The sequence below is a fragment of the Anolis sagrei genome, chromosome Y (genome assembly GCF_037176765.1).
Source record: "Anolis sagrei isolate rAnoSag1 chromosome Y, rAnoSag1.mat, whole genome shotgun sequence".
In the NCBI taxonomy this organism is placed as follows: domain Eukaryota; kingdom Metazoa; phylum Chordata; class Lepidosauria; order Squamata; family Dactyloidae; genus Anolis; species Anolis sagrei.
Window position 1 is genome coordinate 63,749,837 of NC_090035.1, and position 26,508 is coordinate 63,776,344.

At 42.7% G+C, this 26,508-nt stretch overlaps 1 protein-coding gene across 1 annotated transcript in view; it reads left to right on the top strand.

Moving 5' to 3' along the window:
- The window catches only part of LOC137095313 (leucine-rich glioma-inactivated protein 1-like), a 28,785-nt gene extending 2,734 nt beyond the window's left edge, over positions 1–26,051 (top strand). Inside the window, exons 2-9 of the mRNA XM_067461791.1 lie at positions 2,240–2,311; positions 5,783–5,854; positions 9,224–9,295; positions 11,391–11,462; positions 14,495–14,664; positions 16,108–16,272; positions 19,074–19,579; positions 24,225–26,051. Coding sequence (XP_067317892.1) covers positions 2,240–2,311; positions 5,783–5,854; positions 9,224–9,295; positions 11,391–11,462; positions 14,495–14,664; positions 16,108–16,272; positions 19,074–19,579; positions 24,225–24,530 — 1,435 coding nt within the window. The 3' untranslated portion in view covers positions 24,531–26,051. The remainder of the gene's footprint in view (positions 1–2,239; positions 2,312–5,782; positions 5,855–9,223; positions 9,296–11,390; positions 11,463–14,494; positions 14,665–16,107; positions 16,273–19,073; positions 19,580–24,224) is intronic.
- Positions 26,052–26,508: the final 457 nt, after the last annotated feature.

Genomic DNA, 26,508 nt, shown 5'->3' on the forward strand with positions numbered 1-26,508 from the left:
GCCGTATAGGGTTTTGTAGGTCAAGACCAGCACTTTGATTTGTGCTCGGAACTGCATCGGCAGCCAGTGGAGCTGACACAACAGAGGGGTGGTATGCTCCCTGTATGACGCTCCAGTGACTAATCTGGCTGCCGCCCGCTGGACTAATTGAAGTTTCCGAACAGTCTTCAAAGGCAACCCCACGTAGAGTGCGTTGCAGTAATCTATTCGGGATGTAACAAGAGCATTTATGCATTTATTTACTCACTATATTTATTTATCTACCACTTTTCTCACTCCTGGGTGATTGCTCTGGGAATCTGGGAGTTGTAGTTCACCCTTGTAAAGTGAACACAGGACCCACCCAACCATGGATCTGGACCAAACTTGGCACACAAGGAGGGTCTGGGACCAGAAAAGAGAGGCCAAGAGACCCCCTTTTCCACATCACCTGCTCCACATGGAATCAAAGCATTTCAAAGATCCCTGCGACCCCCACGAATGACAGGCCTGGACCAAACTTGGCACACAGACCCACCATGGGCAACTGTGCATACTGGCAGGGGTTTGGGGATTATTTATTTACTTACTGTATATTTATATTCCTCCTTTCTCACCCCTCAGTGATTGCCCTGGGAATCTGGGAGCTGCAGTTTACCCTTATCCAGAGAACACTGAACCCAGCCGATGAACGATCTGAACCAAACTTGGCACACAGAACCAACATGGCCAACTTTGTATACTGGCTGGGTTAGGGGGTGCTTGTCCTGGGAATCTAGGAGTTGTAGTTCACCCTTAGCCAGAGAACACTGAAGCCATCTGACGACAGATCTGAACCAAACTTGGCACACAGAATCAACAGAGCCAACTGTGAATACAGGCTGGGTTTGGAGGTAATTGCCCTGGGAATCAGGAAGTTGTAGTTCACCCTTATACAAAGAACACAGAACCCAGCCAACGAGGGATCTGGACCAAACTTGGCATACAGAACCAACATGGCCAACTGTGAATACTGTGGGTTGGGGGTGATTGCCCTGGAAATCTGGGAGTTGTAGTTCACCCTTATCCAGAGAGCACTGAACTCAGCTGATATCAGATCTAGACCAAACTTGGCACACAGACCCAACATGGCCAACTTTGAATAATGGCAGGTTTGGGCCAGAAAATAGAGGCTCAGAGGCTCCTTTCCCCACCACCTGCTCCACAAGCAGTCAAAGCACAGCCTTCCTCTGAGCCAGTAGGTCCACTAACTACTAGTACTGAAGATGGAGACCCAGGTGGTCCCAGTGTGGGCTGGTGGACATGGACACCCCACTTGATGGGATGCTCCAAGGGCTGACAATTGGTTGGAAATGCATGTATTCATTGGGGATAACAGCAGAGGCCCTGCTTCTCCACATGGTAACATCTGAAGAAGAGAAGGCTGAGACACGATGAGGGCTAGGTATAAATATGTGAGGGGAAGTCATAGGGAGGAGGGAGCAAGCTTGTTTTCTGCTGCCCTGGAGACTAGGACGCAGAAGAATGGCTTCGAACTACAAGAAAGGAGATTCCATTTGAACATTAGGAAGAACTTTCTGACTGTGAGAACTATTCAGAGGTGGAACTCTCTGCCCTGGAGTGTAATGGAGGCTCCTTCTTTGGAAGCTTTTAAAAAGAGGTTGGATGGCCATCTGTCGGGGGTGCTTTGAATGCGATTTTCCTTCTTCTTGGCAGGGGGTTGGGCTGGATGGTCCACAAGGTCTCTCCCAACTCTATGATTTTTTGATATGGTGAGTGAATCTTGCAGGGAGGGCTATAGATGCTGATACTTTATGAAACATGTCTCCCCAGTAAGATGTCTAGCTGTTGCCTGGATGCAAGAATGCTGCCTAGAGGTAGGATCTCTCCTCAGCATGAACCAAGGATTGAAAAGCAAAAGTGTCAAATCCAGGGAAGCTGGAGGTGCATCTCACTACTTTGTCTGCAGCATTCGGAAAATACACTCATAAAAATGGAGCTAGGTTTAGTTACAGTGACTGCTTTTCATGCAGTGGCGAAAGCAGAGAGGGAGGGAGAACAAGGTTTCTGAAATATGGTCCTTGGTTGATGTGTTAGCATATTTTCCAGGCTGGTACTTCAGCTCTTGCAGACATGGTTGATTCAAGTGCTCACACGATGTACAGAATGTACCAGCCGTGCCACTGGTGTTAGTGATGCTACAGCTGGACACTCTCTCTGGATCGCCCAGCTTCCCACTCTCTCCTCTCTCTGCCTGCAGGTCTCTCATTCGCTCGGGGTTCACGGTGATCCTAGAGGGCAGCTTTCAACAAGTGCCATCTCTTCAGCTGCTGTAAGAATCCTGATACTTTAGTTGTGAGTGGGGTGTGTGTATCATCCATCATCTGCTGTGTGTAGGTGGTACCTGGGAATATGTCTGCTTACCAATCCATCTCCCAAACAGTGTGTCTGTTTATGTGACCTATAAATATGAATCCCTTTACACTGGCAGAAGTGGATTTGTTTTGCTGCATCTTACTGGAGAAATAATAATAATAATAATAATAATAATAATAATATCCAATACAACAGCCAGCAGAGTGATCTTGCCTGCTGTGGACTTCATCTTGTTGTGTTTCAAATAATAATAATAATAATAATAATAATAATAATAATAATGGGTTACTGTGAGTTTTCCAGGATGTATGGCCATGTTCCAGAAGCATTCTCTCCTGACATTTCGCACATATCTATGGCAGGCATGTTCAGAGGTTGTGAGGTCTGTTTGAAACAAGGCAAGTGGGGTTTATATATCTGTGGATGGGAGAAAGAACTCTTGTCTGTTTGAGGCATGTGTGAATGCTGCAATTGACCACCTTGATTAGCATCTTTGCAGCTTCAGAGCTTGGCTGCTTCCTGCCTGGGGGAATCATTTGTTGGGAGGTGTGAGCTGGCCCTGATTTATTATTGCCTGGAATTCCCCTAGTTTCCAACATACCTCACAACCTCTGAGGATGCCTGCCACAGATGTGGGCAAAACATCAGGAGATAATACTTCTGGAATAAGACCATACAGCCTGGAAAACTCATAGCAACCTAGTGATTCTGGCCATGAAAGCCTTCAACAACAACAACAACAACAACAACAACAACAACATAATAATAATAATAATAATAACAACAACAACAATAATAATAATAATAATGGCTTGCTGTGAGTTTTCCAGGCTGTATGGCCATGTTCCAGAAGCATTCTCTTCTGACATTCTGCCCACATCTATGACAGGAATGCTCAGAGGTTGTGAGGTCTGTCGGAAACAAGGCAAATGGGGTTTATATATCTGTGGAATGTCCAGGATGGAAGAAAGAACTCTTGTCTGTGTGAGGCAGGTGTGAATGCTACAATTGATCACCTTGATTAGCATCGAATGGCCTTGCAGCTTCAAAGCTTGGGTGCTTCCTGCCTGGGGGAATCCTTTGTTGGGAGGTGTGAGCTGGCCCTGATTGATTATTGCCTGGAATTCCCCTAGTTTCCAACCTACCTCACAACCTCTGAGGATGCCTGCCATGTTGTGTGTTTTCCAGGCTGTATGGACATGTTCCAAAAGCATTCTCTCCTGGCGTTTTGTCTGCATCTATGGCAGGTATCCTCAGAGGTTGTGTGGTCTGTTGGAAACTAGACAAGTTTAGTTTATTTATCTGTGGAATATATAAACCTGAATATACATATTCCACAGATATATAAAGTCGATTTTCGTAATTTCCAACAGACCTCACAACCTCTGAAGATTCTTGCTATACATGAGGGCTAAATATCAGGAGAGAATACTTCTGGAACATGGCCATACAACCTGGAAAACTCACAGCAAACCAGTGATTCTGGCCATGAAGGCTGTCAACAACAACAACAACAACAACAACAACAACAACAACATAATAATAATAATAATAATAAATCTTTATTTATAACATCCCCTCTCTACCTAAAGGGATTCTAGGAGGTTTACAGAAATAACAAAAATGGCAAACATTCAATGCCAAAAAACAGGTAGACAACAATCAAGGTAAAACATAAAATGAAATAACTCACTATAACTTATAAGCAACTGAGTAAAAGGTTAAGGTAAATAAACATAATAAGTACAAGGAATCAGACCAATTAAAATAGTAAAGTAAAGGTAAAGCTTTCCCCTTGACACTAAGTCTCACCATGTGTGACTCTAGAGCTCCATAATATTTATTTATTTATTTATTTCACAGTTTTGTATACCGAGCTTCTCAACCTCGTTGAGGGACTCAGCCCGGTTTACAGCCATAAAAACATATACATTCATTAAAATATCATGTATCACAAATTACACATCAGCTTTAAAATACACTAAATATAAAACTACAGTGGTCAGCCGTCCTATTAAGATGGATCTATATCCACTTCCATCCAGAGTCCTATGGTGTTGTCTCATTCCTCGAAGGCCTGACTCCACAGCCACGTCTTCACCCATTTCCTAAATGTTAGGATGGATGGGGCGGTTCTGGCCTCCAGAGGGAGAGAGTTCCAGAGTCGCGGGGCCACCACCGAGAAGGCCCTGTCCCTCGTCCCCACCAGGCGCGCTTGCGAGGCTGGTGGGACCGAGAGCAGGGCCTCTCCAGATGATCTTAGTAATCTTGATGGTTCGTAGGGGAGAATACGTTCGGAGAGGTAAACAGGGCCGGAGTCGTTTAGGGCTTTATAGGTCAACACCAGCACTTTGAATTGTGCTCGGAAGCTAATTGGCAGCTAGTGGAGCTGTCGTAACAGCGGAGTGGTGTGCTCCCTGTACCCAGCCCCCGTTAGTAATCTGGCTGCCGCACGTTGGACTTGCTGCAGCTTCTGGGCAGTCTTCAAAGGCAACCCCACATAGAGAGCGTTGCAGTAATCTAAGCGGGATGTAACCAAAGCGTGTACTACCGTGGCCAAGTCAGCCCTCCCAAGGTACGGACGCAGCTGTGGTATAATGGAAATAAATTAAATAAAGATTTTAATAAACATATAATTAGAGGGGGATTATTGTGCTCCAAAACTCTGTCTGTCTTTATTTGTATTATTATTATTATTATTATTATTATTATTATTATTATATACTGGCAATCACCTAGTTACAAACATCTGACTTACATACAACTCCTAGTTACAAATGGGGTTGGTGGAGTCAACAGGAAAGGAAAGGAAATCTTCCTCTAGGAAGGAATATTCACTTCTATAACAGCTATCATAGGGGAAAGGTGTCTCCACTGAATTTTTATCACCAAACCATGTTTCCATGACAACCCAAAATTTCCAAAATCCAATTGTCACAGAGACATAAAGTGACAATTCCGAACAGGGGCACAGGCAGCAAAACAATCATTACAAGGGGTGGTAACCTTTCTCTCTGCTATCCAAAATTATACTTTTAATATGTGCCTGTTTCAGCTTACATGCAAATTCAACTTAAGAACAACTTAAGAACAATCCTGCAGAAACCACCCTGTTCATAACACAGGGACTGCCTGTACTAGTGAAATTTGAAGTCCAGGCATACATTACGACAGTCTCCATATAGACATATTCCCAAAGAGAGTCCAACATTGCCTCCACCAGAGTGCAGAAGACAGAAGTGAAGATTCTGGTGACTGCCAGATCACTTGAGAGTCCTGTTAAAAGTCCTAGTGCTGTAGCACTGTAGCTCTCACTTTGGGGTGTTAGTCTCCCTGTTCCTGCCTTCTCCTGAAAACATGGCTGCCTTTCCTTTGTATTTCCCACTTTCTGACCTGCCTGCTTCTCCCTCCCGCACCCTTCCCCTAGCTTGATCACATACAACTCCCTGGAACTGATTGGGGACGACGCCTTTGCAGGACTCGTACACCTGGAGTATCTGTGAGTGTGCAAAGATGGTGGGCCATGGGAGGGTTGGGCTGCATGCAAAATGGGAATGGGGTGCTATATGATGTGGCATAAAGGGACGTGAGCCTCATGCAGGTGGTGGTTTGGGGGGGGGGGGGCGGGAGGGTGATAGAACCGTGATTAATTCATGAGGCAGTGTGGGAATGGTATAGAGTTGAGTGATTTCAAGAAGCGAAGCCATATTAAAAACAGGGTGATGGGAAGTTGCTGCTAACTGTGAGAGAAATAAAATTGAATATTGTGAAATCCACCCACTGCATGGCTATCAGCCCCTTTCCAGTAGACTCAAATCATGGAAAAGTTTCATGAGAACCACTACTCCTCTTAATGTTCCCCCAGCAACAGCAAGAGTATCCCTCTGAGCAGCTAAACCAGGAAATCCCAACTGGATGGCCCTCACAAGGGTCAAACCAAAAATGGGCAACCTGGAAGTCCCTGAACAGACTCAGAAGTGGAGTGGGCAGTCTGGCAAAATGGCACTACCTAGAAAAGTCCTCCACTTGTGTGGCTGTGGAGCAGAACAAACAACTCTGCATCTGTATGCCTCTCCACAATGTCCTGCCTCATGCACAGAGGAAGAATTGCTTCAAGCTACAGACAATGTGGTCACTGTTGCCCATTTTTGGTCTCAAATTATTTAGTCTCTTGTGCTCCCTCAATTTAATCAGTTTTAGACTTATTTAAGCAATGCTTTTGATACTAAATAAATAAATAGCAGAGCAAAAAGGTAAACAATTAAAATTAGCTGATTAAACACCTGCCTTTAATTGTTAAAGTAATCTAAATTTATTTTGAAATAGCTTTTCATACAGATGAATGTGATCAAAAGCACAGTATTCGTGTTTAGAAAAGTTATGATTCTGGATGATTGCTCTTGGGATGCCTCAGGCAGCATGACCATTGGGTGGGTGATTCCCAAGCAGATCATGTTACTCAGAGTGATGGTCCCTGGATATTTGATGGTCCTGGAGCCATGGGCTGCCAGTCCCTGCCAGGTTTCTAAGGCAAACTTTCTAACTTGGGGACCACATGTTAGCACTCCCTGCTAGGATGACTGGCTACCTGGTAATGGATGGATGGAAGGGAGGGAGGGAGGGAAGGAGGAAGGAAAGAAGGAAATGGAAGGGAAGGGAAGGGAAGGATGGGTGAAGAAAGAGGGAAAGAGGGAGGGAAGAGGGAAGGAAGGAAAGATAAAAGGGAAGAAAGGAAGGGAAGGAGAAAGGAAAAAGAGTAGGAAAGATATAAGGAAGGAAAAGAAGGAAGAAAGGGGAGGATAAAGGAAAGAGAGAAGGAAAGAAAGACAAAGGAGAAGGAAAGAAGGAGAAAGAGGGAGAGAGGGAGGAAAGAGGGAAGGAAGGGTGAAAGGGAAAGATGGATGCATGGAAGGAAGGAAAGAAGGAAGGAAAGGAGGGAGGGAGGGAAGGAAAGAGAGAAGGAAGCACAAAAGGGTGGAAGGGAATGGAGGGAGGGAGAAAGAGGGAGGGGAGGGAGGAAAGAGAGAAGTAAAGAAAGACAAAAGGGAAAGAAGGAAGGAGAAAGAGGGAGAGAGGGAGGAAAGAGGGAAGGAAAGAAGGACAAAAGGGTGGAAGGGAAGGAAGGAGGGAGAAAGAGGGAGGAGAGGAGGAAGGAAAGTGAGGAAGGAAGGAAGGAAGTACAAAACAGTGGAAGGGAAGGAGGAAGAGAGAGAGAGAAGGAGGAAGAAAAGAGAGAAGGAAGAATAGGATGGTGAGAGAGAGGAGGGCCTTAGAAAAGAGTCCAAGGGGGCGCATCTGACCCCCAGGTCTGGGTTTGGCCCTACCTGCTGTAAATGATATTCTAGGGACCTTGTCAGACAGGCCGCCGAAATTGTTGTGGATCACTGCATCCTGGTGGTGGTCGTGCAGGGAGTGTGGGGACCTTTCTCTCCATGCCCCGTTCCGTGGTGGCTTTCCCTCTTCCTCATTCATTACCTTTTTTTCAGCAGCTCAACTCATCTTTACATATGGAAAGATGGGGAGCCTACCATTATCCATCGCCACCATTTTTTGGTGGCAGCAGCACTTCAGCCACAGAGTCTCCTGGGAAGTAGTTATCAGGGGTGTGATGGAGCCATAGCTGAACTTTAAAAATCCAGCTGCCACTGCCAAAAACATGTGAAGAGAGCAGCACGTGGCCGTAGATTGTTTCCTGGGTCCAGCACAAAAGAAGAGATCCCTAATGGGTTGAGAGGCAATGAAACCTTGTGCCAAGTCAATAAATGGATAAATAAATAATACAGTTTTTAAGTATAATTGCCCTATGATCCTGCAGGGTCTACTGCCCTATGTACCACTAATTGGACACAGAATTAATTTAGGGTTTTGTCAACATATTCAGCAACTAAAGGACTTATTGATTTTCTTGGGTGTTTTTCTTATATGTACAACAGACTGTTTGCTTCTACTTGGGACCCAGTGATATGACACAGTGATTGCTGGGATGGAATGTACAAAATGTTGAGAACCATTGTGATAAAATAGCAAAGTGGCTGAATCGTAACAGTTTCTCTCCATGGAAACCCGGGAACTGTGTCTATGAGATGGGTGCTGGGAAATCTATTAAAAGTTCTTCAGCCTACAGTATAATTCTCAGGACTGACTAGGTGATTCTATTCAGGATTGTCTAGTTCAATGCTGTTAAACTGCATTATGAAGATGGATTATATGGCAGTGTAGAGGCCTTACAATAAGATAACAATTGTCATTGTAAGCCTACATTTATCCTAATTTGTGATTTTTAAAAAATCATGTAAGAAGCAACTTGAGAAACTGCAAGTTGCTTCTGGTGTGAGAGAATTGGCCGCCTGAAAGGGCGTTGACCAGGGAACACCTGGATGTGTTACCATCCTGTGGGAGGCTTCTCTCATGTGCCCACATGGGAAGCTAGAGGTGACAGATAGAAGCTCACCCCGTCTTGCGGATTTGAACAACCAACCTTCAGGTCAGCAGTTCAGCTGGCACAAGGGTTTAACCATTGCGCCACTGCGGCTCCCTAATTTGTGATTGACACAATACTTTTTCTTTTCTTTTTGAATGGGATATATATCCCACCTTTCTTTCTAAAAGGGAATTTAAGGTGATGTACAATTAAATAGAACCAATTTAGTTAAAAATAAACTACAGTAAAGCATGAACAACCAAGCATTTAATTTTTCACGTTAGGCACGACAGCAAGCTATATTGTCATGCGTTGCAATTTTAGGCTTCTAAATCCCTCTCGCATCACCTGAAGCCATAAAGCACATCATTAAAACTTTGGAAATGACTCCCTCCACCGCTCTCTTTCCTTGTTAATGACTTAACAAGATTGTTTCTTGACTTGCAGATTCATTGAGCAAAATAGGCTTGAAACGATCTCCAAGAATGCCTTTCGTGGCCTGAAGAATCTTCTACATCTGTGAGTGTTTCTTGGACATATTCCCAATCTCCACTTAAGGTCAAACTTATGGTAGCCACTTAACTAATGTCCAGAATAGAGCAAATGCGTCACTCAAAAAGAGGGAAAGAGAGGGCATAGATTAGCATTTTACTACTTCATCACATTTACTAAATTCCATGGAGTGCTACACTTAAAATGTGGTAAGCCACTGTGTTCATCAAATTAGGTTGGGTTCAAGCATAGGGTAGAGAATTTTTTGCTTATTTTAAGCGTGGGGCCAGCATTCTTTTCAAACCCTAACCCTTTTCAAACATTTCAGGAGGTGGTGGGGAAGTAAATTATTTGGAAATGATCCAGATGTTTGGCCAATTCTGTAAAGTGATGGCATTTATTGCTCTCAGATTAAAAACGAAATGTTTCCCCAATTTGTGGAAGGAGAAATTATGGGAGGAGCCAAAAATACCCTTGTTAGGGAAAGTTCCACCATTACCTTCTGCTCCATACTATGCAGTCCTGGGAGTTATAGTTTCCCAAGGTCCACACCTGTTAGGGATTCCTCATCTTCGGAAGAGGAAGGGGAGCAGGGAAGTGCTCAGGAATTGGAGGGAGAAGAAGAATCAGACAATGAGGTTTTTAAAAGAGCACAAACGGCGTTCAGACAGAATAGCTGCTAAAAATGCTGAGCTAATTGGGAGACACCCTAGCACCTCCTGCATGGGGAATTCAGGGCTATAAATCAGAAGCAGGAGCAGTCAGCTTTCACTGGTACCAATGACCCTGATACTGATGTTTTTACTCCAATGGAACCTGCTTTGTGTCTGCTGCTCAGGACTTAGTTCATTGCCCGTTGTCTGATTGAAGACTGGTGTTTCTTTTGTGATTTTGTAAGAGACTTTAATTTGTGTCTGGATTAAGACTTCCTTGCTTTCTTTTGCACTTTTCAATTGCATTTGCTTATCCTTTGTGTCTGCTGAAGTAAAGCATTTTTCTTTTACTTTCAACATTGTATTAAGGCTGTTTTTGAAAGGCAACTCAGGACAACTTCTCTGGATGCATCTGCACTGGAGAATAAAGGCAACCGGGACCCATTTTAAATGCTAGTATTATTTTTGTTATTGTTGTTGTTATGCCATGTCTCCATGCTGTGCAGTCCTGGGATTCATCGTTTTCCAAGGTCCATACCCTTCTCTGGGTGCATTTACAGTATGGAACGAATGCCCTTGCACTCCACTTTAAATGCCATAAATCAGTGTGATTGAGTCCTCCTGGGATTTATAGTTTCCCAAGATCCACACCCTTCTCTGGCTGCATCTACACTGTGTAATGAATGCAGTTGGACCTTACTTCAAATGCCATGAGATGATCTTTGGAATTGCAGTTCCCCAAGGTCCATGAACCTAATCTGGGTGCATCTACACTGTGAAATGATTGCAGCTGGAGCTTACTTTAAAAGCAGGGAAAGTTGGAGAGGAAAGGGGAAAGGGGGGAAAGGTATGAGGAGAAGGAAGGAAAAAAAAATAGAAAAAAGGGAAGAGAAAGGAAGGAAAGAAAAAAGCAATAAAGGAAGGGAAGGAAGGAAGAAAAAGAAGGGAAGACTATATGAGGGAAAGCAAGTGAAGAAGGAAGGAAGGAAGGAAAGAAAAGAGAGTGGGAGAAAGTGTGTGAGGGAAATGGAAGGAGGAAAGAAAGAGCCACAAAGAGAGCGTGCCCATCATTGACACTTTTTGGCTTCATGATAATTGGATTTTGAAAAATGTGGCTTCTTGTGGAAAAAAGGATTGGTGATAAAGCTTTAGTGGAGACACCTTTCCGGAACCATGATAACTCTTTCAGGACTGAATTTCCCTTCTGAGGGGTAGATTTCTCTCATTTCTTTTTTCTCACTCTGTTCTTCACTGTGAATTGTTTGTAAGTCAGATGTTTCTAACTTGGAGACTGCCTGTATAATTAGTAAAAACACAGACAGCTTTCAAGACAGTGCTCTCCTCCTGAGATTTCACCTCCTTGCCCCAACATCTGGCAACCCTAATTGCAGTATCTTTCCCCACAGCCTCCAACTGAGCATGTTTATGGTGCCTTTCTTCTAAGGTTGTTTTTCTCCCCTTACCCACAGGAATTTGGCCAACAATAACCTGCAGACATTGCCAAGACACTTGTTCCGGGGCTTGGATTCTTTGACTTCAGTGTGAGTTGAAGGGCAAGGGGAAGGGCAACAAATGGTGAGGAATGGCTATGAGTAGGAAGGATTAACAGTTTGCTTCCTGCCTGTTTCCCGTTGTTCTTCCAATTTACTGCTAAGACAAGTTGAGAAAGCACATTGATTACAGATATCTTGTATTCCAGATCCCATCCTGGAGATGGTGGAGTTATGATTCCGCCCACTTGGATTGTACTCAGTTAAGGAAAACCAGTTACTTAACTAACGGGAGGCACTGCAGCTGTTATGACAGTTCAGAGCACCACAAAGCTTGGAAAAAATTTTTCTCTGAATTGCAATACAGTAAACCCTCGCTTATCCAACGTTCTTATTCAACACCCCCCTTTTCCTCCAGCATTTCCCCTTCAATTAAAGGAATGCTTTCCAAAGTGAAAAAGGCAAGACAAGGAGGAGGAGTAAGGAGGAAAGGGGGGAAAGAGGCAGGAGCAGAAGTGGAAGCATCCTCCCTCCTTCCCTCTGTGATTTCCACGCTCCTCTTCGGCATCTTGGGGTCCTCGTAGACAAAAAGTTAAACATGAGCCAACAATGTGATGCGATGACAAAAAAGCCAATGAGATTTTGGCCTGCATCAATAGGAATATAGTGTCTAGATCTAGGGAAGTAATGCTACCCCTCTATTCTGCCTTGGTTAGACCACACCTGGAATATTGTGTCCAATTCTGGGCACCACAATTGAAGAGAGATATTGACAAACTGGAATGTGTCCAGAGGAGGGCAACTAAAATGACCAAAAGTCTGGAGAACAAACCCTATGAGGAGTGGCTTAAAGAGCTGGGCATGTTTAGTTTGAAGAAGAGAAGGCTGAGAGAAGACATGATGATAGCCATGTATAAATATGTGAGAGGAAGTCAGAGGGAGGAGAGAGCAAGCTTATTTTCTGCTGGCCTGGAGACTAGGACGTGGAACAATGGCTTCAAACTACAGCAAAGGAGATTCCATTTGAACATTAGGAAGAACTTCCTGACTGTGAGCCATTCAGCAGTGGAACTCTCTGCTCTGGAGTGTGGTGGAGGCTCCTTCTTTGGAAGCTTTTAAATAGAGGCTGGGTGGCCATCTGTTGGGGGTGCTTTGAATGCAATGTTCCTGCTTCTTAGCAGGGAGTTGGACTGGATGGCCCATGAGGTCTCTTCCAACTCTATGATTCTATCCGAGCACTTCCTGCTGGGCCGCTCTAGCCCCAAGGCATTGCCTGGCCTTAATCCTTTGAGTCCCCGTTGTTAGTATTCTAGGTGCCTAGCACCCCGTATGACAGGTAACATTAAGAGACTCCATATTATCCGACATTTTGTTTGTCCAACATTCTGCCAGCCTGTTTATGTTGGATAAATGAGACTCTACTGTATTCCTAGGTTCCTGGAAAGTGCCTCAGAAACTAATGCATTTTCATTGTGTGCTCCCTGCTAGGGAATTTTGGGGACTGTAGTAAAAAAGAAAACCCCACTTTTCCAATTGTTGTCAAAGTGCCAACTGATATTCAGAATCCTAGCCTAATTCCGAAAGAATTGAAAGGTGGAGAGTAATGAGTCCAATATCAGTGGACAGCAGCCAAGGAATAGAGAAATACAGTTGAAGAAGAACAGTGAGGTCAACAACCCAAGCACCTCTTTGCACAACTCTTAGAATCTATAGCACAACTAATTGTACCTTTAGTGTGAATATATTAAATTATGCATGTTAAAATGTTGATATTAAATTATCAAAAGTTAGTTCATTAAATCTAAAAAACTGAAAAAGAATAAAACAAATGTGTTATAGTGTTACATTGATAATTAATAAAACAGTAATCAACAAATTGTTAAAAGTTGCTAAAAATGGCCAACCCCCACAGAAATGGCAGTCCAGATTCAGTGCACAGAAGTACTGCTGGAGTTCCAGCTGGAAGAAAAAAAAGTTTTTGTAGGAACTTGTTCTATAATATTTCCAAGGTTTTACAAATGTTGGTGTCTGAGCCCCAGATTTCTGCACCAAAAAGCATTTGTGACAGCACTTGGTTACTGAAATTTTTTAGAGCGGGTTCATCAGGGAACCTATTGTTTTTTTGGCTGTCAGCTTCACTGCTTCCCTGTGATGTTTCTAGGAAAAGGATTCACTAAATACAGTAGAGTCTCGCTTATCCGACCTTCGCTTATCCGACATTCCATCTTATCTGACTCTCCTATCCAATGCCCCCTTTTCCTCCAGTATTTCGCCTTTAATGAAAGGAGTGCTCCATAACTCTCTCTCCATTCCTAATAAGTGAAAAAAGGCAAGACAAGGAGGAGTAGGCGGGAGGAAAGAGGGAAAAGAGGCAGGACTAGAAGAAGAAGTGTCCTGCCTTCTTCCCTCTGTGATTTCCACGCTCCTCTTCTGCATCCGGGAACTTCCTGCTGGGCTGCTATAGCCCCAAGGCGTTGCTTTGCCTTAATGCTTTGAGTCCCTGTTGTTAGTATTCTAAGTGTCTAGTGCCACATTGGATGGGTACCAGTAGGAGATTCCTTATTATCCGACATTTTCATTTATTTGACGTTCTGCTGGCCCATTTATGTTGGATAAACGAGACTTTAATGTAAGTGAGTTTGTTCTTTGGCATGTTGGTTTTAAGTCCATTTGTACCTGGGACAGTGTCTTCCAAAAACCATCACTTTGGTCTTGAAGTAGTTTATTGATAGATATTCTTCTTGGCAATATTTACTGAAAACCTTCAGAAGATTTTTAAGACCCAGCCAAAAAAGAGATAGAAGCACTAGATCATCTGCATACATAAGGATGGAAATCTCTCTTTTCCTGTTTGCTGTTGAAGGAGAGTCCATTTTGGCTAAACACTAGACCGCATAGATATTATAGTAGGAGCCAATAAACACCCGTTTTACAGGAGTGACAAATTAGAACAATGTGAAATGTGAATCATTATTCAAAATAATAATAGTATAGGTAGAATAGTGCATTTTAGATTTTTGATGGCCTTTTTTGTTGATACGTTTCAAAATGGTTGTTGGTGAGAGTGGTTTCTTTCCTGGCAGGGACTTGAGGGGAAATGCTTTCCATTGTGACTGCAAGTTGAAATGGCTGGTGGAGTGGTTGAGCCAAACCAATGCCTTGGTGGAACCCATCGAGTGCCGGTCCCCACCTGAGCTGAACCGCACCAGCCTTAGTGAACTCCGTCTGGGGGAATTTGACTGCATCACTACGGGTATGACATCTCTTTGTCCTGTATGCTTCTATCACTGAAATATTCCCTTTTCTCCATGCCTCATCTACTGAAGGTTAGAACTCCCTTGTTCTTCTCCTTTTCTCCCCTTGGAGGTAGCTTTCTGTACTTTAGAACTTTGGAGTACTTTCTGTGCTTTAGTGGTTTAGTAAGTAAAACACACAGAACCACAATACATATAGCATGGAGCATCTGATACAGACTATGAGACAAAAGGGCTATTGGACAAAATTGTTGTTGTTGTTGCCATTTTACTCTTGGTTTCATAAAATGTATCCATGAAAGCCTTTAAAAAAATAAAAAACATGAAATATGTTTTTAAGCAAACAAATAAATAAGTAGGTGCAAGAAAAATAACAACTCCCTACAGAGAGAAAATAAAATTGAAATGATGCTTTCTTTAAAAAAAAAAAAGCATGTAAAGTTTTGGAAAATGGCATTCATAACCTTTTGTAAAACACCATTTGGAGATCATAACCTTTAAGCCTAACCTTTTAGAAAAGAGCCAAAAACCCTTTAGAGCAGAATCCTCTTTTGTGGTATACAATCAAATATAATTATGCAAGGCAATGATTTCAGTTGTTAGACTGAATAACCTGTTATCTCTGCTCTGTTAGGAAAATAGAGACTTGCCAGTGTATAAAAAAGTATCAGTGCTTCAGAAGAGTTTTTCAGTGCCCAAAAATATATACTCTCCCATAAAACAACTTGTTTTATATCATGCACTCAAGAGACGAAAATGAAGTAGACTTTGATTTTAAAATATGACGTATTTGGTTTACAGTACTCACAACCTTCATGTGTTCAGCATACATAGGTATAAAACTTATCAGTCCAGTTTCAGATATGCTTGAGATATGTTGGACACAGCATATTTGAGAACACGGTCGACTCTAACAACCACCATGTCAGACTACACAGAGAACACCCTCCCCCCCCCCCCCCCCCACACACACAAATTTCAATCAGCAAGAAAAATGGCCAGAATTTGTAAAAGAGGAGAGATCTATCAGTAGATACCAGTCATGAATGGAGTTTGCAAGTAATCAAGCTGCAATCAAGTCAAATTGTAACATAATGAGAGTTAACACCCTTTTCCACGTAACTACAATTGTGTTTTCGTAATTTCCTAGGAAGTGCTTTGGACTGTGTTTTCTGTGCTCTAGGCTCCAAAGAAAACCTTTTAAAGATATGGGCTTGTGTTATGAGTCAGCAGGGCTCTCCAGAAACAAAAAGCACAGCAGTAAGCAGTATGATAAATAACTATGTACAAACTTTAAAACACATCTGAAATAACAACTCTTGCAAACATACCCAGTTGGATGAACTGTTTATACTAATCAATGTAGTTTGCCATGACAAACACTATGGCAGGGAGAGGTACCGCTCTTTGTTCTAGCACTAACTCCTACCTTCTTTTCTTAGACCTTGTACTCTTTGATACCCTGCCTGAACAATCGCTCTCAGTAGAAACCTTCACCTACAATGGAGAACAGAACTTGGTGGTTGCCCAGCCTTTCACTGGACGCTGCAGTTTCTTAGAGTGGGATCACGTGGCAGGGAAATTTCGCAACTATGCCTACATCAATGGTGAGACACTCACACTCTTCCCCTTCCATCCTCACATCCTCGAGGATACAGCATGGGACATGGAGCAGTGTGTCCATCTTACCTTTTTTTCTTCAGGTTGAAAAATATCTTACTCCAACTCTGTTGTATCCTGCCTCCTACAACAGTTTTTCATCTCTTCATCATTTTGTCCAGATCCCATGGAACTATTCATAGAATCATAGAGTTGAGACAGACTACAGGGCTATCTGGTTCAACCCATGGTTATTGCTCTTATTTTTATTTATTTGTCATGTCAGAAGCAAACCAAGGGTACAATTGTAATGTATTTAAAAACACAAACTTGGCATTATACTAAATGTCCTTTGACTAGTAGCTGGCCACTTGTAGTGCCTCTGGTGTTGCGGTGAGAAGGTCCTCCATTGTGTATGGGGCAGGGCTCGGATTTCATTGTAGTAGGTGGTCTGTGGTTTGCTCTTCTCCGCACTCGCATGTCATGGACTCCACTTTGTGGCCCCATTTCTTAAGATTGACTCTGCATCTCGTGGTGCTAGAACTCAGTCCTTCCAAGTCACCCAGTCTTCTGTGTGCCCAAGAGGGAGTCTTGGTATTTACTTGATATTCTGCTGCCTCAGGGGAGAGTGCTTGCTCTATCAATGTTTAACATTTACACAAATGATCAGCCTCTGCCAGAAGGGACAGAGAGTTTCATCTATGCTGATGATCATGGCATCACCACCAAAGCAGGGAGCATTGAAATGGTTGAACAGAAGCTCTCTGAGGCTTTAGGTGCTCTTACTGTCTATTACAGGGAAAACAAGCTGATTCCTAATCCATCTATTATTTATTTACTTACTTACTTTACTTTACTTGGCAGTACCTGCAGTCGAGCCCTGAGTAAGGAGTGCTCCTTACTCGGTGCTTGGCTTCAGGCCCTGCAAGGCCCAGATGTGTAGGTCCAAAGTCTGCGCCTGTAGACCCAAAGCACTGGGGTGCCTGCAATAGATCCAAAAAGCAGTCTTGGAGCTGGTACCCGCTCCCACCTGCCTTTCATTTCAAGTCTATTTTTGTTCCAAGAGGGGTTTTCCCGTTTCGTGCCATCTGAATGGACGAAATGAAACAGAAACACAAATCAAATGGGTGGGACAAGTTTCAGGCCCATGACTTTATTTTGCATTCATCAGATCACATCTGGACTGTGGCATCTAGTAAGTAATGAATCAGTTTAGGCTGGATCCACAGTTCCATAGACTGCAGTTTGAATCTGACTCACACAAACACACTCTCACACACATTGCAGTTCAATAAAGTTAAATGCATTTTATTGTTCTGCCCTGACCATATAATTCATATTCAGACTGCTTTCTACTTTACTTTACTTATATACCACTGTTCTCAGCCCGAAGGCGACTCACAGCGGTTCACAACCAACAAAAACAGCAGAAATTCAATGCTAGATATAAAACAGTTAACAATCCCACGCAGCACACAATTAATAAACACTTATTACAATAACTAATCACTATCATCTCATCCACAAAAACATAATCCAGACTCGTCAACCATTTTCCATTCCTATGTTCATTACCAATTATTGCACTAATTATTCGAACGCCTGCTCAAACAACCAGGTCTTAACTTTTTTACGGAATACCATTAGAGATGGTGCTAGCCTAATGTCCGTGGGAAGGGCGTTCCACAGCCGAGGGGCCACCACCGAGAAGGCCTTATCTCTCGTCCCCCGCCAACCGTGCTTGAGAAGCAGGTGGGATCGAGAGTAGGGCTTCCCCGGAAGATCTTAAAGCCCTGGTGGGTTCATAGGCAGAGATGCTGTCAGATAGGTAACTTGGGCCGGAACCGTTTAGGGCTTTAAAGGCCAACGCCAGCACTTTGAATTGAGCCCGGTAGCAAATCGGTAGCCAGTGGAGTTGGCGCAGCAGGGGGGTTGTATGCTCCCTGCGCTCCACTCCTGTTAAAGTCATGGCTGCCGAGCGTTGGACTAGTTGGAGCTTCCGAGCCGTCTTCAAAGGCAACCCCCCATGGAGAGCGTTGCAGTAGTCTAAACGGGATGTAACCAGAGCGTGGACTACCGTGGTCAAGTCAGACTTCCCAAGGTACGGGCGCAGCTGGTGCACAAGACATATGCTGCTACTGTTGTTGTTGTTATGCTACATTTATACCTGCTCTTCTCACTCCAATGGGGGACTGAGGGCGGCTTACAGACCATGGCACACAATGCCATATTACACATATAATAATAAACATGACATATCGATTTAAACAATTAGCATATCAATTTAAACATACAGTAATAAACATGACAGATCAATTGAACAATTCAAATATTTAAAAAAGCTTAAAAGTAAACAGACAAGCATCTTGACCTCTGAGGATTACCTGGGAAGGAATCCCACTGGAGCATTGCAGCAAACCCAAATACCTGGGAGTTACCCTGGACTGTGCTCTGACTTACAAGAAGCACTGCTAACTATCAAGCAAAAAGTGTGTGCTATAAATAATATTATATAAAATTGACTGGCACAACATGGGGATTACAACCAGACACAGTGAATACATCTATCCGTATGCTTTGCTACTCTGCTGCAGATACGCATGCCCAATGTGGAACACTGTTCTGTTAACTATGGGAAATTAGGGAAGAAAGCACAGGAGGAGTCTTGGGTACCTTTAAGATTTATTTCAGTATGATCTTACAGGGATTAAAATCCTCCTTGCTTAGATGCCCTTGATATCCTAACATCAGATGTCAGTGAAAGATGCAGTTGCTATTCATTCTCTTCTCACCTTTTGACACTTCCTAGGTTCATCCACAGTGGTCTGCAAGCCCCTGGTGATCGAGGGTGAGCTCTTTGTGATTGTGGCCCAGCTGTTCAAAGGCTCACACATCTACAAACGGCACGAAGCAACAGGCCAGTTCCTACACATGCAGGTGATAGAGAGCTCTCGCATGCGTAAACCCAATGACATTGAGGTCTTCCGCGTAGAAGGGGACTGGTATTTCATCATGGCTGACAGCTCCAAGGCTGGCTCCACCACTCTATACCGCTGGAATGGTCATGGCTTCTATTCTCACCAATCGCTGCACCCCTGGTACCGCGATACGGATGCCGAATTTCTGGAGATTGCGGGAAAGCCCCACCTCATCCTGGCCAGCAGCTCCCAGCGTCCCGTCATCTACCAGTGGAATAAGAAGGAGTTTGTGCGCCGCACGGATATCCCTGACATGGATGATGTCTATGCGGTCAAGCATTTCAAAGTCAAGGAGGATGTTTACATTTGCCTGACTCGCTTCCTGGGTGATTCCAAGGTGAGGTTACTAGGGATCACTGCCAGGTCTTACTTGTCAGGAAAAGAAGTTGTGCATGCATACTGAAAGATATATTAAGTGTCACTACTTTTGCCACTATTCTCACCACACTTACAGTTTACTTCACATCATGTTTCCTAACTACAAATAACGGCTGATAGTTCAGAGGCAAAACAGGATCTAAGCAAGCAACTAAGTATGGGATATATGTTCTATCTTGCATAGGTGCTTGAAAAAAAAACCCCCAGTTTTCTTCTCCCACCATTACATTATGGGATTTTGTGTTGGGTTTTTCAATTTTTTTCCATTTATTTTGCATTTTAAGTTTTTTTAAATGAAAAAATATTTAAGAGTTTCTTGTATAAAGGAGTTTGGCCTTTTGCAAAAGAAAAAAATACATCTCTTGTACAAAATACAAGAGATTTTTTGGACACGTTTTCTGTTTAGTTTTGCTTTCACTGATGAGAAAAAGCAGTTATCTTTTTGCTGTTTTGCAGAGACAAAATCTTGGTATCACTGACAATTTTTGACAGGGAGTCTCAGTGTTGAGGCACACATTGTTGTTGAGGATGAGAACATTTGTGAATATCCTTCAGATCCCTAGTACAGAGGGCCACTTCACTCAGATATATTCAAGCTTCATTATTAGAACCGTAGTTGCCAGTTCTGGAGAAGGAATGTTATGTGCATTTGGGGCTTGCCTTCATCCGTTTCAAGTCCCAGCTTTCGGTGGGGCCCCTGATCCATTTTGTCTGAGCCTTCTGAAATTGGAAGGTCAGATATTTGTTTTTTGTTTTCGGGGCTGAAAGATCCATTTTCTTTCCACCCTTTTTTTTGGGGGGGGGGGGGGGAGAGCTTCCCCATAGGCCCAAAGTGCATGGGTCTAAAGGTGCCAGCTTTGGTCCTATGCAGCCGTGCCTGGCAGTACCTGCAGCCGAGCCCTGAGTAAGGAATGCTCCTTACTCGGTGCTTGGCTGCAGGCCCTGCAAGGCTCAGATGTGTAGGTCCAAAGTTTGTGCCTGTAGACCCAAAGCACTGGGGTGCCTGCAGCCAAACACCGAGTAAGGAGCACTCCTTACTAGACGCTCGGCTGCAGGCCCTGCCAGGTCCCAGGCAATTGATCCTGGAATGTGTCCAGAGGAGGGCGACTAAAATGATCAAGGGTCTGGAGAACAAGCCCTATGAGGAGCGGCTTAGGGAACTGGGCATGTTTAGCCTGAAGAAGAGAAGGCTGAGAGGAGATATGATAGCCATGTATAAATATGTGAGAGGAAGCCACAGGGAGGAGGGAGCAAGCTTGTTTTCTGCTTCCTTGGAGACTAGGACGCGGAACAATGGCTTCAAACTACAAGAGAGGAGATTCCATCTGAACATTAGGAAGAACTTCCTGACTGTGAGAGCCGTTCAGCAGTGGAACTCTCTGCCCCGGAGTGTGGTGGAGGCTCCTTCTTTGGAAGCTTTTAAGCAGAGGCTGGATGGCCATTTGTCAGGGGTGATTTGAATGCAATATTCCTGCTTCTTGGCAGGGGGTTGGACTGGATGGCCCATGAGGTCTCTTCCAACTCTTTGATTCTATGATCCAAAAAGCAGTCTTGGAGCTGGTATCCGCTCCCACCTGCCTTTCATTTCGAGTGTATTTTGTTCCAAAAGAGGTCTTCCCGTTTCATGTCATCCAAATGAATGAAATGAAACGGAAACACAAATCAAATGGGTGGGACAAGTTTCAGGCCCATGACTTTATTTTGCATTAATCAGATCACATCTGGATTGTTGCATCTGGTGAGTAATGAATCAGTTTAGGCTGGATCCACACTTCCATGGACTGCAGTTTGAGTCTGATACACGCACACACACATTACAGTTCAATGCAGTTAAACAGCATTTTATGGTTTTGCACTGATCATATAATACATATTCAGACTGCTTTCTATGGTAATGTAGCTCCATCCTTTACTTTAGTTGGATCTTTAAAGGACCTATCCAAGGTGCTGAACCCTAACCCAAAATAGATTCAGCACCTTGGATTGCTCCTTTAAATTCCACATAAAGCACAAAATGATCTCAACTTCCAAATGATTTGGAAGTGAGGTGCTTCTATTGGAAAGGTGTCTTATTTTGAAAAGTGTTGTTGTGGAGCTAGGACAAATGGGACTGAAGCTCTTAACTATGTCCTTTGCTTCTGCCTGCACAACTGAGCTTAGCTGCAGTTCTCACACTAAGTAAAAAAACAAGGATGGGATGGGTTTTCTCAGCAACAATAGAACTACTCCTGTAACAATGCAAAATGAGCAATTGAAACCTCTTAGATTTAACAAAGAGATATTTACTGGGCAGGGAGATGGAGCTTTGCCCAGCAGCCACTCAGCTGTTGTTGCATGAGGTACTATTGGGTCTTCTGGATGGCAGTACTAGCTAGATCAGGCATGGGCAAGCTTCAGCCCTTCAGATGTTTTGGGCTTCAACTCCTACAATTCCTAACAGCCTACCAGCTGTTAGGAATTGTGGGAGTTGAAGTCCACAACACCTGGAAGGCTGAAGTTTGACCATGCCTGAGCTAGATGGTACTGTATACCTTCTTTTGCATGAAAACGTGCATGCACAAATGTAATCCACACGTATGTCTGCACATGTCACCAACAAAATTCTGGTTCTTGCTTGCACTCTATTCAGCGCTTGGAAAAGTTGAGGGATATGGATGTATGTTACATTTATACCGTTTTATGTAAATGAACTGACCATAGCTTTCCATCCCACCCTTTGGTTAGTCGATCTGAGAGAAATGCCAGATCAGATAACCACAAGAGGTGCACCTGTGTGATGATCCAATTCTCATCACAAGCATTACCACAGAGATAAGCAAAAGACCAAAATATACTGCAAGATCTCTAGGCATTTTCAAAATCAGTGTGACTATCCAATTATTTTAAAAATTAAAATCTAGGTTTGAGTGCTAGAATCCCTAATTTGCAACAACTTTATTTACATGGCACATTATTTTAATGGATATGTCATGGGGTGCAGTATGTAGTTGGCTGTGACCTCTGAGGCACCGTTTTGTGTCTGGGTCCAGCTGCCAAAATTTGTGGTACCTGTTTAGAAATACTTCTAATTGCTTCCTGCAACTCTAAAATCTGTTTCCTGAACCACATGCTTGGAACCACATGCTTCTTTTGTGGACTAGAACTCCCAGAACTTTGTGGGAAACTATCCCAAAAAGGTACCATATAAGTTGACCCAAATATAAGTAAAGGCACCTAATTTTACCACAAAAAAAACAAATTGAATTGAGTAAAAGCTGAGGGTAGGAACTGCTGTAGCTACTGGTAAATTTCAAAATAAAAATAGCTATCCATAAAATTGCATTAAGTGAGGCATCAGTAGGTTAAATGTTTTTGAATATTTACATAAAACCATAATTTAAGATAAGACTGCCCAACTCTGATTAAACCATTATTCTAACCTTCTTCAGTGTAAATGTGCTTACGTATTCTTCCAATAATAATAAAGAAAAATAATAAATGTAATAATAATAATAATAATAATAATAATAATAGAATAAAACAATGGAGAAGTAATAAAACCAGTAATAATAGAGTAAAATAATAAATGTAAAAATAATAAGTGGGAAAAATAATAAATTTAATAATAATAAATAGTAAAATAATAAATGGAATAACAATAAGAAGGTAGAATAATAAATGTAATACACTAGAGTAAAATAATGTAAATGTTATAATAATAATAATAACAATAATAATAACAATAATAATAAATAGAGTAAAATAATAAATATTATTATTATTATTATTATTATTACAAACAAAGGCACAACTCTGTGGCCCAAATGATTCACTGGAACTTATGTCACAAGTACCACCTGCCAGCAGTAAATAATTGGTGAGATCGTAAACCTGCAAAGGTAGGGGAAAATGAACACAATACGCCAGACATCACGATTGTGGAAAAGAAAAAGGTTTGGATTATTGGTGTCGCCATTCCAGGTGACAGTCGCATTGAGGAAAAAGAACAGGAAAAACTCAGCCGTTATCAGGACCTCAAAATCAAACTGCAAAGGCTCTGGCATAAACCAGTACAGGGATTCCCAGTGGTCATTGGCACACTGGGTGCTGTGCCAAAAGATCTCAGCCGGCATTTGGAAACAATAAACATTGACAAAATCACAATCTGACAACTGCAAAAGGCCACCTTACTTGGATCTGCACGCATCATTCAAAAATATATCACACAGTCCTAGACGCTTGGGAAGTGTTCAACTTGTGATTTTGTGATACAAAATCCAGCATATAGATCTCATTTGCTGTGACATACTGTGTTTTTGTGTCTGTAAAATAATAATAATAATAATAATAATAATAATAATAATAATAAAGTAAAATAACAAATAACCTTGACTCGAGTATAAGTTGAGGAGGGCTTTTTCAGCCTAAAAAAGCGGCTGGAAAACTAGGCTTATACTTGAGTATATATGGTAAGTTTTCCGAGCTCTCTTTCCGAGCTCTCTGCCTTCTATTGCTTAGCACTGGTTCATGTTCTGTAGTTTCCATCATAGAATGTTAAGACTTGATACACAATTTATGGAAGCCATCCTCTTTACTGAACTCATGGCAATCTCTTCTACCATCAGGTGATGCATTGGGACGGCTCCATGTTCCGAGATGTCCAGCAGATGCCTTCCCGGGGATCTATGGTCTTCCAGCCACTGACCATTGGTGGCTACCGCTATGCGTTTCTAGGCAACGATTACTCTTTCAGCAAAGTGTACCGCTATGACCCCATCACTGGGCTCTTCCAACACTTCCAAGAGCTGAACACCCAGGCCCCGCGCTCCTTTGCTCACCTCAGCGTGGACCAGCGAGACTTCCTTATCGCCTCCAGCTTCAAGGGCAAAACGCACATCTACCAGCATGTCATCATCGATCAGAGTGCCTGAGGCTGGTGATGGTGGGGTTGTGGATATCAGCAGAGGAGGCAGCCACTGCGGGGAAGAGAGGAGGTGCAGGAACGGAAAGCAGCATCAGCCCCTGGAGGAAGTTCAGTGCCAAAGGGAACCACCAGGGGGCAGCACTGGAAGCCGATGATGCTGCTGGTAGCACAACTTCTCCAGTGGCCCCAAATGGGAGTGCTGGGCAACAGTTAGCCAGTGGTGAAAATCAGGCAACTGAGAACCATCATCAATTGCTAGTGGGTGCAAAGAATGGCAGGAGGAATCCTCAACAGGATACTTACATTATTGCTTTACCCACTAGTAGGTAATAAAGAGATCCAGCGATTTCTGGAGATGGTAAGACCAGAGGCCCGCATGCTTTCAATGGGGCTAAATGAAACCTCATCACCAATGAAGCACATAGGTTTGGAGAGGCAGAATCTTGCCAGTAATCACTCCGAATCGTGTCCCCAGCAAGTTACTTTTCCCCAGCTAAAGAGTGGATACTCTTGCATTTCAGTTTCATTTCTCATCCTGACTTAGGATGCTTGTTTCTTTTGTATTTTTCATCCCCTCTCCCAACCTCTATTCCCTTTTAAAGGGGTTCAGTGGAAACCATTACCGATTGCTTATTTTCTCTGCTTGCTTGTTTTTACTATAAATTATTTTATTTTGAAAATGCACGATTCCTTTAAAAAAAGTATTCATGCAGTCCGGCACAAGATAGTTGTAACTAACAGCGCAATCCTACGCATGCCTGCTCAAAAAGCGAGGGTGTCTAGGACTGAAGCATAAATGTCGTTTAAGAAACAGCAAAGGGCTGTTCCAGGCTTTCACTGAGGCAAGCAGCATGATCCCTATGCATGCTCATATGGAAATCTCATGGCATTCAGTGGCACGTAGCCCCAGACAGACAGAGGTTGCAATTACTGCCTGCTCAGTTGCGTCAAATGTGTTTTAACTATCATTTTCAATCTTACACTTTATTGTTTATTTTTTTAAAAATTATAGATATGATTTCAGGCATTGTGCCATGTCAAGTTGTTAAAACACAACTAAAAGCACAAACTTAACTTTAAGCACACAAGGATCTCTCATAGATCTTTACAGGGTGGGGTGGGGTTGAGAAAGAAAAACAAGATGGCACAGGATAGGTTGAACGGATTGATAAGGTGGGTAGGTAGAAGAGAATGAAGATCTAGAACAGGTTCTGTCAAGGAGGAGTTGGACATGACCGTGAAGAAATACAGTATTATTTATGCTTTACCTGTAAATAACCAGCATGTTGTTCAAATCCATCAGACCTTTCTCCAGTAACGGGCAGCACTGACTACAAGGAATACATATACTAAAGTATTTTATTCCCATGCTGGAATCATAAGGATGTGAGGCTGGAATCACACAGGTGAAGATGGAACACACCACACGAGGTATCTTCCAAAGGACAGACTAATATCCTCTTCTGTCTCCCATTCATGATGTGGGATCCCACATGTGAGCATTGTAAATAAAAAGAAATATATTGTTTTTGGGCTCAGGAGTGACATTAATTACTCCGCTACTGCGAGTTATAGCATCATGGATGGATCACACCAGAAGGCAACTCAATAGGCAAGTATCAAAGACAATGTAAGAAACTTAATTTATATTATTGAATATTACGAGATTAACAATCATAAAGAATTGGCTTTGATAGCACTAGATGCAGAAAAGGCTTTTGACAATATTAATTGGAATTTGTTCAAAATTCTACTCAGTGAATTGGATACCAAGGTATTATTATTATTATTATTATTATTATTATTATTATTATTATTTACAGTATTTATATTCCACCTTTCTCACCCCCCAGGGGACTCAGGGTGGATCACAATGCACATGTACATGGCAAACATTCAATGCCATAGACGCAGAACATATATAGACAGACACATAGAGCCTACTTAACCTTCCAGTTTCATGAGGGTATGCTTCAAATTCCTCA